The following is a 17475-nucleotide window of genomic DNA, read 5'->3' as shown; positions in this document are numbered from 1 at the left end:
CATTACATGAAGACGTAAAACCGTTCCTCTGCAGTGGCTTGTGGCACAACAGCTCTTGCAAATCTCAATAAGGCACTAAACGTCATGATAATAATAATAAAAAAGGCAAGCACGCACCAGCCTATTATACAGTGAGGTTCACTTAGCTCTCTGCTGTGGTAAGAGCTAGTGAGAGATTTTGCGTCTCCAAAAATCAGTGCAAAAAAGAAAAAGAAAAAGAAAACTGTTTGAGTTCTCATATCCATGGAGCTGACACGGCCATCTAACTTTCAGTGCAGTCCAAAAAGCAAAAATCCCCCCCATCCCCACTCCCTCCTAAATCTCAGTCATCTTTCTTATCAGACGTGCTCTCTTCCTGTTTGTCCTCTGATTGGTTAGCGTAACTGGCCTGTTCCGCATCGTCTGCTCCGGACTCCTGGAGGGCCTGGTACCGCTGGAGCTCCAGGTACGTAGTGAAGAGCTTGGCATACTCTGGATGGCGCATGGCAAAGGTCTGGAACTCAGCTGTCACCAGGACACACATGCAAAGAACGGGGTCATTAAAATCATGTCATTATTAGTGATAGGGTGGTTAAGCGAAGCAGGCCTAAACCACGCCCGTTTCACCCTGCATTGCAGTGGTCATTCATTTTCTCTGTAGGAAATATGGAATCCAAATACAGTTTGGTGTGATATGTAGCTAAATAGAGTGATTTGAGAGACATGAAAAAAAAACTGTGTGCCAATGGATCCAATATACTTATTTAATATTTAGTCACAAGCTCTTGTTAATATTTGCCCTGGTATCAATATTTATAGAACCCACAGAACAAATGTCACTGTCACTTTAAAAAAAAAAAAAAAAAAGCAGATTTACAAACTGGATCAACCTTATTTGGATCAGGGCACGCTTGAAAATCTTGTTTATTTTTTACGAACAATCAATCGATTGTGTTCTGGCTTGGATCAATGGAACTAACATACAGTAGCATACTTTACGTTCTTATTTATTGGTATCACTTTTCTTTTTTTTTTTTTCTTTTTATAATTTTTATCCCAAGATTTTGCAACCCATTTTCATGCAGTGCCAATTGCCTATGTAATCCTGGGCTCTGCTCTCCCTCTGCTGCGCCTGGGGAGACCAGAGCCCAGGATGACCTCATGCTTCCTTCAATGCATGAGTAGTCCAAGTTGTTTCTTTTCAGCTGACAGGGGGGGATTTCCCTGGTTTGGACGTAGCGCGTGGAAGGAACACGTTATTCCAACCAGTTCCTTTCCCCTCCATCAAGCGCCCCGGCTGGCCAGGGGGAGGCATTAATGAGACCAGGATTATTGCATGTTTTTGTGAGGGTATCAACCCTAGGAGATACGGGGAGAACATGCAAACTCCACACAGAAAGGCCGTATCGCCGACCCCACCTAGGGTGTGGGCGCTGATGATGCGGAGGGAGAAACACGCCCCCAGCACCCACAGCGTCCCCCGGAGGGAATCGAACCCAGGACCTTCTAACTGTGAGGCGAAGCGCTAACCACTGCGCCCTCCGTGCCTCTTCACTTTTCTAATATTAATGTTATATTATCATTAAAATCTTAAGTGTTTTTGGCAATTGTTTGGGGGCCCACTTGCAATACCCTCGTGGCCCACAGGTTGAGTACCAGTGATCTGAAGTGTGTGTAGTGTGTGACTGTACACACCGAAGGTGATGAAGCCAGAGGCGTCGGCATCGATGGACTTGAAGAGCTTGGCCATGTTGATATCGGACACGCCCAGAGTGGAGCGCAGCAGAGCCCTGAACTCCTCCCGTGTGATCCTCTCATCCTTGTCTATGTCGAACAACTGACAGACAGACAGACAGACAGACAGACAACACACAACAACATTAGAATGAATCTTTTAATGAACCTCTTACTGTAACTCCATTAGGGACGGGATGATATGAAAATTTTATATCACGATTATTGTGACAAAATAAATCGCGATTTGCGATGTTATCGCGATAAGCAAAATACATTATCCTTGGGCGGAACTTTTGCCCAAAAAATAGCATATCTACAAGTTCACAACGCGTCGGCTAGTTTTTGGCAAAGACATTTGATAGAGTGGAGAAGAAAAAAGACTGTATCAAGTACAGTACTTATATTACAAGTACCTTTTACCAATTCTAGAGGGCGTTGCGACGCGTTGTGAGCTTGTAGATAGGCAATTTTTTGGCAAAGACATTTGATAGATTGGAAGGGGAAAAAAAGACTGTATCAAGTACAGTATTTATATTATAAGTACCTTTTACCAATTCTAGAAGGTTTAAGTGGTACCGGATATGCAGCTCAGCAAAAGGTGAATTGAACCCAGTGACGGAGGACAATATCACGATAAATGAAGTGTTTTTTATCACGATATACGATAATATCGCTTATTGTCCCATCCAACTATATCTATATATTGTAGAGATATTTGTTTATTTACTATTGTTTATTTATATTAAACATTAATCAGTGCAACACACATATACTAAACTAGCCTTTAGTAGATGACTTCCAAGGGGAAATGTGGTCATTCCATTCCAACAGTCAAAAGTAAAAGAGTGCAGTGGACAGAAGATTGATCAAAAATACAGTAAGCTGCATACAGTAGATCTCAACAAAAGCTAAACAGAAGAACACAGCACAGTCGCAGAAGGAACAGCAGAATGTGAGTGTCTCACCTGGAAAGCCATGCGCAGAACCTCCTCAGTGTTGGCTGGTCGACACAGGATGTTCACACCGATCACATACTCTCTGAAGTCTATGGTGCCATCTCCGTCCTGGACGAGGTCAAAAGGTTACACTTTTTTTTCCCGCCACATGAACCCATAGTGTCCCTAATCTGGGGTAGAAATTCTGCAAAAATAGACGATCTACAAGTGGCAAAGAGATTTGGTGTAGAGGGAAATATAGTAGATCTAGTATGGAGCACTGGGGGACCCCAATCAACTAAGTATATAGGGTATAAAGTGGCTACATTACTAGCATTACTATATATATATACCGTGTGTCTGTGTGCATGACATTGATGCTACAAATGGTTAAAGGGTCACCTCTTAGCCATTGTTAAGCGCCAATGTGGCTGATTGCTTTAGTTTCTCACCCTGTCAAACAGCGCAAAGAGCTCCTCCAGGGCAGGATTTATGGGCAGTTTTAGGAAGGCAGAGAACTCTTGGATGTTGATGCGTCCCCCTTGGCAGGAGCTGGCCATGGACGCAAAGCCCTCCAACTCCGTCTTCAGGTTGTCCCACTTCAGGCTGCATGGGGAGACAGGACACAGGGACTTGAGTGGGTTATGGTTGACATCTCCATTAACAACTTGGGTGCCAAACTCGTTCAGTAACGAGTTAAGGCCACTAGGGGTCACCCTGCCAAAAGGAGTTGTCCCGTTCCTGAACGAGACAACAAGGGGTTAACTGTACAGCTCTACGTGCAGCTGCCTGCCCTCTGAATGACCCTAATCCATACGTCACCCCGTAGCTCAGAGAGAGAGAGAGAGAAAATGGCACGAGCTGGTTGCATTGATTTCCATTCTACTCTGAAACATAAAAAGGGCTTTATCTATGAATGAGGTGAAAAGAACGCCAGGGAAGCAGAGATCTGATTGTTTTCACGGCGACACTTTACCGCGATGGTCGGCCGCGGTTTGGATTTTAGTTTAGTTTGTAAACAAATGGATTTTCTTCCTCAATCGTCAGTGGACACCCATGTGCACACGCACGAAGCTTCCGAGGCTCTTCAAAATAAAGCGTGAGTGAACGGCGGCAGCAGCAACAGCTAGAAATGTTATAAACCTTAGCATCCCATGTGTTAACAGCCAAATTGTAATAGTGGGCTTGCCTATGGGCAATCAACACTATTTCCTTGTTTGTTAGATTTTTTATTGATACTTTTTGAAGGTTTTCAGCCCAAAATACCTGCTCAAAATAAGAATGTCACATTTAAAGCGATTCTTCTTCTAAGTGGGTGCTAAAAGAGTGGCAATGTACTGCAATGTAGTTCTAAAACAAGGCAAGAAAGGTATAGAGATAAAAAATGCACAGCGAGATTAGAAAGCAGCACTCATACATCTAAAAACTGATCACGTTCAATAAAAGATAAGCCAAGGCTTTTCTTCTTCGGCACAGTGAGCCTGTGTGACGTTTGCTGACATTTGGCTGATGTACATTTTCCAACCCTGGTTCATACTCGAGTTTTCGGCTGATTTTGGTGAACTCCACCAGGCCCGCCTCCATGGGCAGCGTCAGCTCCCCAGCAGAGATCATCAGACGGCAGTCTTCGTATGTGTGGTCCGTCACTGGAACTCCCAGAGCCCTGAACAAGAACCGCATTAGAAGAGCATGGAAAGACAGACACAGAAAGAGAAACCTTCTATTTTCAGAATTTCAACATTTAATGTTTTTTTTTCCATAATGTCATGCCCTACTTCGTCATACTATTATGTCACTTAAATGTAGCAAAAAATAGACGATCTACAAGCTCACAATCGCATGATGCCTCGCGAAATACTACATCCGGCGACATCCGGCTGTCCATTGAATTGTATTCATTCTGGCTGCAGAAAAATGTATATAGCTCGGCTTCTTTTCCCATATCGCGCGTTTGGTCAAAACGGCCTGTTTTCCATGGACCATAACTTACACACGGATCATCGCGGTTGTATTTTTTCTTCTCTGTGTGAAAGAAAAGATGTTGGTCAGACCACCGCGCTCACAATGGACACATGCTGTGCACACGGAGGCCCCGAAAATCTGGTGAATACAATAGGAAAAAGCCTTGGCAGTAATCTACATTAGTTATGGCAAAACTATGGCAGTCAAAGTGTAAATAATAACTATATTGGATCCATTGGAAAACAGGTTATTTTTTAAATTTCCTGAAAAGTAACACTTTTGGACAGTTTCCACCGACTGCGGCGATACTACAGAAAGACAGGCATATAAGATCTGATCACATGCACCCACAGGCACATGCAGTAAACCCACCCATTATCAGGTCCCTGGCTGAAATACCCTTATTACCCAATGAGGGAAGATGTCAACAGTGTGATTTCTAAACACTTTGCAGGCATGTCCCTCTATGTAAAAATCTACAGTAGCTGTTTTGTCTGGTTGTCTGTGACTGTGTGCTTTGGCACAATTCTTGTCATTCTTCTGTTTTCCCACATGAATGCCAATGACTGGATATTTTTGGGTTGTTTGCTCCATTTTGCTTGCAAGACACTGGAACCAGCAAGCCAGGCGCCGGCGATCCTCATGCCATGTCCAAAAGATGTTTAGATGACTTGTTTCAGCCATTCCAACATTCAGCTAGACATCCATTGCATGCCAGTGCATGTGGGATGGTGGTGTCATTATTAGATATACTGTTAACTCTCTGCATCACAACAGTTATTATAGTTTTGAAATATCCATACATTTTGGTTTTGATTTAGTTTCTCATTTTTGTGTTTGATTATGGTTTAAGTTGTAAGATGTGTAAATTAATCTTAAAAGGTGGGATGACAGGATGCATGATATCAGATAAAATGGTGAAAAACCTAAAAGAGAGACAATTTGACATGCAATTCTATTTAATTTGATTTAGTTTGTTTGTTATATCTATTTATTTTTTATATAACGTTATGTTTTTATTCTAGTTTCTGACTCATTTAGTTTTATTCTTAGTTAACTATACCCTTCAACATACCAGACAACTGTAAACACATCTAAATAGTCAGTCAAACAAGGTCAGAAGATGCTTACTGGGCCATGGCGTTTCGTACGGTGCTGGCAAACAACGGTGCGCTTTTCTTTTCTTCCTCAGTGGGGATTTGTATCGGAAGGAACTGAGGAACGAAGAGACAAGACCAGTACAAATAAAGCCTCCAACAACTCATCTTGTGTAAAAAGTAAACAAGTATTTCTGTTTTAAGAGTAAACCTTCGTAGAATTTAAAAATACAAAGAATCATTGATAGTGTGTTTTATACCTGATTCTCTCAAGCTCAACTAGTAGACCATGGCATTAATAAAGTTTTATTCCCACTGTAGCCAACTTTAAAATGAAGGTGTGTGCACTGTAAGCGCTTTAGATTATTTCTTTATTAGGATCGCCATTAGCTTCCACAAAGTGGTCACCAATGTTCCTGGAGTCCACACAAGATTTTATCAATAAAAACAGACAATAGTTAAAATTGTGATAGTGTTGTTGACTGTGCAGTGCAGGTGATTTTTCCATCATGTCCTGTTTCGCTACTGTGGTTTTCCAACATAACGCTATACCATAGAACCCACATTTAACACTCATTGAAGCATTTAAGCATCTAAGCAAATTAAGTTAAGTGCCTTCCTTCAAAGTGCTTTATAATGTGCAATACTTTCACTCATTCACACACCAACAGCAGAGGAAACCATGCAAGCCAGCAACTTGCTCACTCTGAGCAGAATTGGTTTAAGTGTCTTGCTCAAGGACACACAGCCAGGAGGAGCTGGAGATGAAACCATGCTTTAATCTGCTACCTCCTTAAGGACTGCATGACCCTTTTAGTTACCAACATTTTTTACTCTGTTTCCCAGTCCAGTTTTCCCCCACCAGATCTTAAATGGATGTGCAAATACTGTAATGGTCCTGCTTATAAAACAATAATGGAAGAAAGGCTGCATTTTACCTCAATCTCTACTGTAGTGTAGAGCTGTGACAACGTAAGAAGCAGGAGACTCCTCCTGAATAATGAAGCAACAGAATAGTTAGTTACATCTAAAATTGTAAACAGACCAAAGGTTTATTTTTTACAAGTGTTAATGCTGTTGTGCTATTCTGACTAAAACATTAAGATGTTGATCGTGGCATGACATTAACAAGGAACTTAAAAGTCCTTCCTCGTTATTGCAGTATGATTCATCATTTTTTAAGTGCACAGGAGAAGTGGTTTCACTTCCTGTAATATTGGCGCTGAATAAACAATGTAATGCGTTCTCTGAAATGGCTTTATGCTTTGTAGACCTCAGGGATTGAAGCCAAAAAATAATCTCACAACTGAAAATGTCCCAATCTGAAAAAAGCAAGGACTAGTAATGGTTCATATCTGTTAAATAGGGGATCCGTATTGGGATGCCCCAATACGGACATTTCCTAATATGCATATACGGAAGATGGATGAAACGGCTATGCTCTAGGGTCGTCTTTATATGGCGATAACTAAATCACCTCTATATAAGGCTGAGCTACCGCAACTAAAAGAGATCGGACGACTTCATAGAAGATCCACATCTCACAGACTCATTCATTACTGTCAGTAGTTACTATAGACCCCATGACCTCATTGAGGAAGTAAAACCGCCCTGACCAGCGGAGCTTGAAAACCTGCTACCAGCACTCCAAACTTTATACTGTAGAACTACATACCGGTATATAGTTCTCCCTAACACTTGTTACAGTATGTACGCAACTCTTCAAGCTCATGTCAGAACAAATATGGCACAAAAAGAGTGGACACTTACGAACTGAAACCTTGCCATGTCCATGTCACTGTGTCCTGGTAGAAAGAAAAAAGGAACAAACACACGCCAACGTGTCATAAACTGACAAAGTGGAAACTAGGTTATTAGTACTTTCTAGATTATAGCAAAATGCTAGATCGCCAATGGACATCACAGTAAAAGGTATTCATAAAACAGAATGCAATAAAAAAAACAATATGTCCTGTTTTTTCTATGCAACTGAATCATAAACCTGGGTTATATGTACAGTACAGTAGTTGTACTGTGCACTATGCAGGTGTACACTGAGAATAGCGATATACAAGCTCACAGCGTGCTGCAGACGCGTTGTACCTACCAGCTTGTTGGGATATCTCATGATGACAGGCTGTACTGGGACCCCAGGAATGAAGGCACCTGAGTGAAAATCACAGATAAAGAGAGAGAGAGAGAGAGAGAGGTTAAGTGTCTGAGTTGTGCGTCAGTTGTAGACTTAAAATACCCAAATACATTTAAAACATCTTAGCATGTTTCTAAGTACTAAAGGACGCTTTACAGAAAACAGGTTTTAAAAGAAGAGAGGGTCGTGGCTGCTTTAATGTGAGATGGGAGTGAGTTCCATAGAGATCTAATCCTATCTGAAGTTGCCCCTTGTGCGTCTATCATTTGATCATGATCACATACAATACATTATGGGAGAACAAATAGGTATGGTCCTGACAATACACACCTTGAAACTATAGCATTTCTCCTGCTACTGTATAGACTCTGTCCCCATGGGAATGTTACGTGGTTCTGCCTATATACCTTAGGGCTGCTTGGGAATTCTACACCATTTTTGCATGAGTCACTTATTTGAGGATCAATGTGCAAAATGCAAATATTTAACCACATGAACCCTAGCATCCTTATTCTGAGCATGTCCTAATAGGTGAACGATCTGCAAAAAAATAGCAGATCTACAAGCTCACAATGTCGTGTTTTGAGTCGTGAACATGTAGATCTGTATATTTTCCCTACTAGAGTTTTGGGTCGCTACGCCGCCCTCACAACTACGTTGATTTGAATAGAGGATATGATGTACAATGTAGTATGTGAGGTTTTAGTTGTAAATGCTGCAAGTAGTGATTTGCCTTAACAGACTACTAGACTGGCAGTCAACTTGTCCAGCATGGAAAAGTCGTCTCCTATGATATCTACAGTATACGAGTAATACATCCTCAGCACATAATTTTTAGTCAGGTGCATATTTTATTAATATTAGGGAGTATATAAACATACCTTGTTTGAAGGTTATAAGACATGAGCGATTTGTACACGTCCCTTCAGGGAAAATCAGGACCTGGAACAAAGAATAGACTAACACTGAAGCTTCAACGTAAAATAAAATAAAAAATAGAAGGCCATGGTGATTAAGTGGTAGGGTTCATGATTTTATGTCATCAATGGTCTGCATTTTATAGCCCAAAGCGCTTTACATGCAACCATTAACATTTCTGCCAACACTCCCGATTATAGTGGGAGTTTCCTTCTATTTAACCCTTTCTTCTCCCACTGCACTCACAGTTATTCCTCCCGTTTAATGTGCAATACATGGACAAAAACCCTGTCTGACGTGCGTTGCTTGACACTGGTGACTGCTTAGTGTGAGAACTTCCCCTTTCTGACCTCTCGTAGATCCATATTCTAACCACTAGCCATGCACGAACAAACACTCGTAATTTAAGACTACTAAATTAAAGGTGATACACCATGCATTTAAAAAGTATTTATGTAATATTGTTTATGTCCCAAAAACGTTTTTCAAAAGGTTTGAGGCTAAATTACCACTCCTGAATAGAGCCTCTCTCATGGCTCTCATGCTCTCAGAGCATTTCAGCTGCAGTACCACCTTTGGCCTGAACTGCGTTACCCCCCCAAAATCCTTTTGAAAAAAAAAAAAAAAAAAAAATGTTTATTTTTTATGATGACGTCACAATCGGCAGATGACGTCACAATCGGCAGCAAATCTGGACAGCCTGTTTTGAGAACCCGTGGGATGCTTTTAACCTCCACCTTCTCAAAACCAGAGAAAGACACAACGGTCAGAAATGGGACTTTGTGAGGATAGAAGGTGCTAGTGGGAGCCCAAAAAAAGGTTTTAAAATAGGAAAAGTGAAATTTCATGGTGTATCACCTTTAAGAATCATTGTGATTTCCTTGTTGCGACCATAGGTCGCATTTACTATAAAAACCTCCAGATCCTGTGCGTGCGTCACAATGCGTGACACCTCATCTCAGCTCAGCAGAAGGATATAGCAGACCTGTTCTGACATCACAATGATGTTGAAAATGAATTCCGTCCTTGAATTTATTCTACTAGAAGCTGGGGCGGCCCAGCGTCTAGTCGGCGACCTGGCCAACTCGGAACAATGTAAATAGGGAATGAATGCCCCGCCCTTTAATGCAAACCCCATTATACCTGTTTTCATAGGACCCGTTTTGACCATCTGTCTGCCTGTGTCCATTTATGCCCATATATGGAGATATCTGTATCTGTCTGTCTGTCTGTCGGCGTCCATTTTATGTCCATATATGGAGATCACTGCAGTTATAGTTCTGGGTCCATTTTATGCCCATATATGGAGATATCTGTCTATCTGCGTCCATTTTATGCCCATATATGGAGCATCTGTCTGTGCCTCCAACTGTGTTGCAGACACAGTACCGGTTCCCCCTTTAATGCAAACCTCATTATACCTGTTGTCATAGGACCCGTTTTGAACATCTGTTTTCCTGTGTCCATTTATGCCCATATATGGAGATATCTGTATCTGTCTGTCTGCGTCCATTTTATGCCCATATATGGAGATCTTTGACCATCTGTTTGCCTCTGTCCATTTATGTCCATATATGGAGATATCTGTATCTGTCTGTCTGCAATCCATTTTATGCCCATATATGGGGGCATTCATTTTATGCCCATATATGGAGAACGCGCGTGCCCGTGGGACGAACGGTTCTCGAGATACGCGGATTACATACATACATACACAATCACAGAGATTTTTTGTTGACTCATGTGGCGTACGTGATGTCAGAGCCTTTTATGAAGTGATGTCACAATGAGTCAGAGCTTTCGCCGATTTCCTCCGGAACAGCCTGATGTCAACAATCAACCCCGCATAAGGAGATTCCGAACGTTTCGCGCCGGTTCGGGAAAACCGCGGGTCGGGTCGAGACCCGGCACTGCACTCTGACATCACTCTGAACGCGCGTGCCGAATCTGAAGCCGGTGGGACGAACGGTTCTCGAGATACGCGGATTACAGACACACACACAGACAGACAGACAGACACACACGCAGAGACTTCTCGCATTTATAGATAGATTATCCACATTAACATTGGCTTGCCTTTTGGTTTTGGGCATTGGGAGTCGAAACATTTCACATAAAAATAAGTACATTTTCAAGATTCTCCTAAATGTTTTGTAAATAGCAGATGTAAAAGCTCACTTTGGTGTCGGTAGGGGATGTATGTAGGGCGGGGGTTGTTGAGGTTAGGCCATTTGCAGATACCAAAACAACAAAATCTCCCTATTTTTCACAGCCTCATTGTTGGCAGGTATGCATTCACACACCAGAGCCAACCATGCAAGGCACCAACCTAATCATCAGGAGCAGGTAGGGATTCTCTTGCTCAAGGACACTTTTACACCAGGAGGAGCCGGGGAGTAAACTGGGAAACTTCTTGGTCCCAGAAAGCCACTCCTGAGCCCCTGCCGCCACAAGTCATAATAACTTATCCAGTGTCCTTAAAGGTTTGTATATTTGGCAAAATCTGAAATAAATATTGCAGGCTGAGCTTAGTTTAGCCGTTAAAATAACTATGAGCCTCTGCTTACGTCATTCTTTCATCTCCTTAAAGCGACAAGAGATTTGTGTTTGTGTGATGAGCAAGTCCTCAGTCTGAAGACACAGAGAGGAATGAGGAAGACCAAACCTAACCCCTGTGCTGTGTTTCTCACCACTTCCTTCCTTTTAAACCAAAACCACCAGCGCACTTTCCCCAACAAACGCTGATAATGGTGCAATTAGGGGTGTGACTTGTAAATGTTTAAACGCTAAACATTAACAAAAATTGTAAACATTTAGACAAATCTCTAGTCATTTAAACAGAGAAAAAAAGGTTATCTCTCACGTGATAATGTGGGCGTACTGTATGTAATTTTGTGATAGCGAGTTGATTTACTCGACTGGATCACTTGATGCAAAGTGAAGTCAAGTGATGCTAGTGGCAGCGATGACATCAGTCCAAGCCCTACTACTTCACATCAATACTAGATTTTACTTTGAAGAAGTGTGACAAAACCTGGCAAGAAGAAAAATGATTATACTGATCTCTATTGTGAAAGATGAGGGCTTCACAAAGCTTGTGGCAAACCAGGATTATGGGATGCTGAGCCACAACATGTTTACAACAAGTACTGACAAGCTGTATTGTGAAAATGTATATAGCTCTGTGTGTTTTTGCATACGTGTTGTGCGTATGTTTTGACTGACCTGTGGCCAGTGGCCATTTGACTTGGCTCTACTCTCTATCTCTCGGATGGTGTTCTTCCTGGAGTCTGGGTCCTTTCTGGACACCAGGACCGGCTGGAGGCAACGCACAAACCCTGGAGTGAGACAATACACAGGCACACAGTCATGTCCCTCGCACTTCCTTAATTTTATCTATATGTGACATATGGCACAGCTTGAGTCAATATCATTTAGTGGGGTAGCCCTTAAAATAAAATAAAAGTCAGTGCTAATTGCAAAACATGGATAAAAATTATTTAATTTATAAAGTCAAATATACAGTAAACTATACACACATGATCTGTCAAGGGCTTTTAACTGAATTAAAAGCTATAAGAAGAATTCCACGACAAACTTTGAGTTTGTTGTGGAATTCTGGATCAATCAGCAATTGATGAGTCAATAGGAGTCAGAGACAATATTCTAGGAATCCTGGTGATAACGGGTTATGCTTTCATATACATGATATCATGGGTCGGTGGAACGGTAACTCTACCACCGAGCACAGGGATCAGACCATAGTTACACTAGCTGCTTCAAGGACAAGCTGAACCATAACAAGACAGGCTGTACCAAAACAATAGCTATCAGGCCTAAATTCTTCCTCAAGTTACACAATACAAAACAAAATGCCACAATCTTCTCCATTCTGTCACAACTACTGCTGAACTCCCAACATCCCAAAAGTCCAAACACCGTCATTGTCTTTAGTAGACAAAGAAACCGACGCCAGAGTTATGCCCACACAATAACCATAACCAGTAACCACCATCAGCAACATCCCACCCTTGTGTTGAAATGAAAAGGAAATAGGAAAAAGAATAACAATAACAAGACTCACTGCCAAAGATGGGTGTTGCCAGGTTTTCGGTGCGGGACACGGTGGAGGGCAGGCCCGCAACTACGCACACAATCCCATCAAAGAAGGTGGAGTGTGGGGCCACTGCCAGGATGGGAGCCTCGCTGCTGCTGGCCTGCTTGCCCTTCACCACCACTCTGAAGCCCATGGTGAAATAGTAGGCCCTTCCCAAGAATGCCATCACCCTCCGACACATAAACCTGAACGAACAGACCCACATCCAAGATTAACTGTTAGAACTGTTAAGTCCAGTAGGGATGCAACAGTTAACCACTTTCAACCTGGCATTCCTATTTGGGCATGTCAGTATAGGTAGGGCTGTCACAATTATTACATAATCGTCTAATCGTGATTATTTGACATTATCGCAATTATTTTGTCATAATCGTCATAATCGTGAATGTTGAAAAATGTCCGAAATAGTGGAAATAGCAGATCTACAAGCTCACAACGTGTCGCATCGCGACGCGTTGTGAGCTTGTAGATCGGCTATTTCCACTATCAATGTTATTTTTTAAGTAGTAAGTTGTCAAATATGTCGGTAATTTCTTTGTATATTTAGGTTATGTGTCATATCAACCATGTACAACTTCAAAGCCTAAAAGCCAAACAGAAATGTAATTATCAACGACAAAAACACAATTAAATCGTTAATCGCCAATTATTTGAGTGACAATTAATCGTCATGTAAAATGTCATATCGTGACAGCCCTAAGTATAGGTGAACATTTTTGAAAGACTTTAAAAAATAACCAATCTAGCTCACAATGCCTCGCATCGTGATTCGTGACGCATTGTAAGCTAGTGTCGCACAGCTATTTTTGTGTGATACTGTTTCTCAATGAAGTATACAGTAGGGCTTAAGTGGTTGATCAGTCAAATAGATTTGCTTATAAAAATATATATTTTATGTATTTCACATTGATTTGTTGATATATAGACACTACAGTATCTAAAAAATAGAACCATGCTTTATTATGATTAATTGAAAAAGGAACCCATAGATTAATCGCCAAGAAAATACTCAATATTGCAGCCCTATCAAAGAGCAGCCTATTCTGCAGCGCAGGGTTTACGTAGTAAAGGGAGAGAATGTCATTGAGTGGATTTTCAAGGCCTTCATTAGTAAAGTGGGGATAAGCAGGGCAAAACAGGTAGAGAAAGATGATGCCACCACTGGCTATCATGTCTGTGCCTAATGTGGCATGGCATGAGCTTTATCTGTTTAAGTCAGTACATGGGGCACCCCGCAAGAGAGACATTGAGAGATCTCAAACCTTTACAACTGATGCAGAATGACATCACATCTCTCACACCTCTTTCTGTATGCCCTCGCAAAACACTGGTGATGACAAGAAGACCCTCCTGGGCCTGCCACCATCCTAAGACTGACTATGTCTCATGAGACTTACTCCAACCTTGCACTTTGTACTGTAAATAGCTCTAGATACGACTTCATACGAGTGTCTGGTAAATGTGTCAATTATAAATGGATCAAGTCTCCAATAATTTGGTATCCTGCAGTGGCATGGCTTGGCATGGAAGCCCAGTAATATGTGTTAGCTTCAACTTTAATGACTTCCTCAAAACCTTTAACAGAAGTTAAGGAAGTGGCAGTAATACAGACCAGAGTTTTATGAGTAACCAGTGTCTAAACCACACTACGTACATATATTATTGTGAAATACAACCTCGGTACACCATGTGCAAAAATATGAGCTGCCAATATAAACACACACACGACTGAACGTGTTCAGTACAGCTTTAACTGTCAACACACAAAACTAATGAACCGGTTACAGAAGTACTGTATATTAGTCAACATATAAGGACTTGACCCAGATCAGCACTCTGCTCTCTCTTCCTTGTTACATACACCTCATTTCCTCTGTGTGTCAGTAAAAAAACTGTTTGTGGTTATTGGTCAATCATAGTTCACACCCAGGCCTGCAGATGCATTACTCAACAGTTGGCTTCCCTCCTTTATATGGTGTGACCATAAGGTCTGTGAGAAAGCACTGCAACGCAGAATGCCTGCAACACTCCAGATTAAACAACAGTCTCAAGGTGCAGGTCTCAACAATATCATGAAACTGAGAGAACAGCCAGCACACACAGTAAATGTCCTTTTCACATTTCATCTTCACAGACAGAGCAACGGACACGTTTGTTTCAACCTAAGACCTGTTGGATTGACGCGCGTCCGTTGCTCTGTCGATGGAGAATAAATTAAAAAATAAAATAAAATAAAAATAAAAGGACATTTACTGTGTGCCAGCTCAGCCGTTTTCTCAGTTTCACAATTAGGTCTGTACCTTAAAAGGTACACCCTGACGCAACATTGCCAAATGCCAATACTATTGACTGAATTTATTTGGTGATAGCACAGGTTGAAATACCCCATCAGGGGTTTTCTTTACAGTGTTTCCTGTGAAGTTTGAACTGATTCTAGAAGTCTAATCAGCAGTGTCACAGCCATGCTCCTGTTGATCCTATGGGTACTCTGATTGCTAGGTGGTCTTGATGATGGGCTGTGAGTTTGAGTGTTTTTTTTGGGGGGTGTTTTGGGGGCGCGTCCCGTAATGCAAAAGCCTGTTAAGGCAAAGTACCTATAAGGCAAAATCTAGGCTACTAAACCTCCTTTTGTTATGGTGAAATGTGAGCTCACCTGCATCACGTTTAATCCCATTCATGCGTTTATCGTGCGCTTGCCCAGGCCGTAAATATAACGATTGCATTCACCACGGCTTCGTAACTTGCGCGGCCGGCGGGCCTGGCCCGCTCTTCACAGGCATTCACGCCTGCAAAGCTTGGGCGCGAAGAGCAGGACCAAGGTCCGCTGGTCTTCGCACCGCTTGCAATGTCGTGGACAATAACTGTGACATATAACCATTGTATTGCTAAAAATTCTTTATTCATTTCACCATAACAAAAGGAGGCTACTCTGTATTCGTTGGACAGTACGGTAGGAGACCTGGGCAGTACATTTGCCCAGTTTGCCTTATCAGCGTTTGCCTTAGCGGGATTTCCCCGTGTTATGGACCCCTTTCGAATGATGTGTGAGGGCATTTCGTTGTTGGAGTTACCGTCTCCAGCCTGTAAAGGGCTCCACCTCTCCTTTCATTGGACGCATGAATGTTATTATGACGGACACCGGCCATGTCACCATGAGGACCAGGGAACACAGGATGGCGCGAACAGGGACCAGGAATATCCCAAGGAGAACACACTGAAGAGGAGAAGAGCACACGCACGCACGCACACACACACACACACACACACACACACACACACACACACACACACACACACACACACACACACACACCATAACAATGTCTTTTTAATGTCACAAATACTTGGCAAAGAATGGTATGGCTGTCTGACCTATAACATAAATAGTAGGCGGCTGTTAACAGACCAGTCCAGAACTAATCACATGATTAGTCTAGAGACCACACTAAAAGGATTTCTAGAATGCACACAACAAAAGCCCTATTGTTTATGTTTTTAAAAGAAAAAAAGAATTGGTGGGGGGGCACAGGCTTTGCGAAAGAAATGCCAATGTACCAAACTCCATATGATAAGCTATAATCCATTGCCAGTTGCCACACAATGTGCATGCTACTGTGTGCTATATGTTCCCTCAGTTTGGGGTTAGGGTTAGTTTTGAGGGAACATAGGGCTGGGGTCACACCATCACCAAATGATGAGACACATGGGGGCAGACCTCCATTCAGAAACACCACCACTTAGAAATATCCCCATTCAGTTCAATACCTCCACTGAAGTTAGGGTTAGGGTTAAGGTTAGGTTTAGGTGACACCTCCATTTAGAATAATGGCAGTCAATCTTCTGAATGGCAATGTTTCTGAATGGGTCACACCATCTCACCAAATGAGACACATACATGGAAGCGCAAGGTGCGCGCATCTCTCTCAACACATTGGGCTATTTATTATTATTCTTCAATAGACTGCCCTGCTGCAACCAACCAGAAGAAGACGTACACAAACAAACAATGCGTCTAAAACGTGTAACGCAATATATATCACTCACTTTAATGATGTCAGCCCTGCACAGCTTGGTGTTTTGTATGAACGGGTTGATGACAGCGGGCAGCAGCAGGGACTGCTGCCGCGGTAGAGCGAACACCCTCTGCGGCGGCATGCTGACGCTGTGGAGCTCACAACACAATGCTGCTGCTGCTGCTGCTCAGGTTGCTGCCTGTTCTCCACTCTTTCTTTCTTCGTAGTTTTTTTAATTTTATTTTTTATTGTCGGCTTATTTATTTATTATACCGCCATCCTACGACGCAAATCTCCCATCCGTCGCCATTATAGACGCTGACATGGCTCACATGGAGGTGATCAGAGGACGATTCGATCGTTGTTGTGGGTTTAGCAGTCTAGTCTAGATCCTATAGATCCCATAGCCTGGTGGGTTGGTCGTCTAGTTGTGATTGGCTATTGCGGTTGTCAAGGCAACCGCTAGAACGTTTACAGGCGCTTGACAACCGACCGGCCAATCACAGCTCGACCCTCTGGGCTATGGCATGTGTTGTTGATTAATGGAATGGATTTTTCTAATCTAGTG

At 42.2% G+C, this 17475-nt stretch overlaps 1 protein-coding gene across 1 annotated transcript; it reads right to left on the bottom strand.

Annotated features, from left to right (window-relative positions):
* Positions 1 to 322: 322 nt before the first annotated feature.
* On the bottom strand, positions 323 to 17268 carry lpcat2 (lysophosphatidylcholine acyltransferase 2; the record flags this gene model as incomplete). The annotated part of the gene is made up of 14 exons (XM_080730118.1): positions 16939 to 17268; positions 15966 to 16108; positions 12862 to 13079; positions 12003 to 12115; positions 8741 to 8801; positions 7818 to 7876; positions 7481 to 7515; positions 6649 to 6703; positions 5745 to 5827; positions 4189 to 4314; positions 3104 to 3257; positions 2682 to 2780; positions 1675 to 1816; positions 323 to 504 (listed from the first exon to the last, which is right to left on the bottom strand). Exons 1-14 carry the CDS (start codon positions 17047 to 17049, stop codon positions 323 to 325), a joined length of 1581 nt encoding a protein of 526 aa, XP_080586244.1. The 5' UTR covers positions 17050 to 17268.
* Between the last annotated feature and the right edge of the window lie 207 nt (positions 17269 to 17475).

The sequence above is a fragment of the Nannobrachium achirus genome (genome assembly GCF_963921795.1).
Source record: "Nannobrachium achirus genome assembly, chromosome: 7".
In the NCBI taxonomy this organism is placed as follows: Eukaryota; Metazoa; Chordata; class Actinopteri; order Myctophiformes; family Myctophidae; genus Nannobrachium; species Nannobrachium achirus.
The sequence above is the reverse complement of the archived record's forward strand: the minus strand, read 5'-3'. Positions and strand labels throughout refer to the sequence as shown.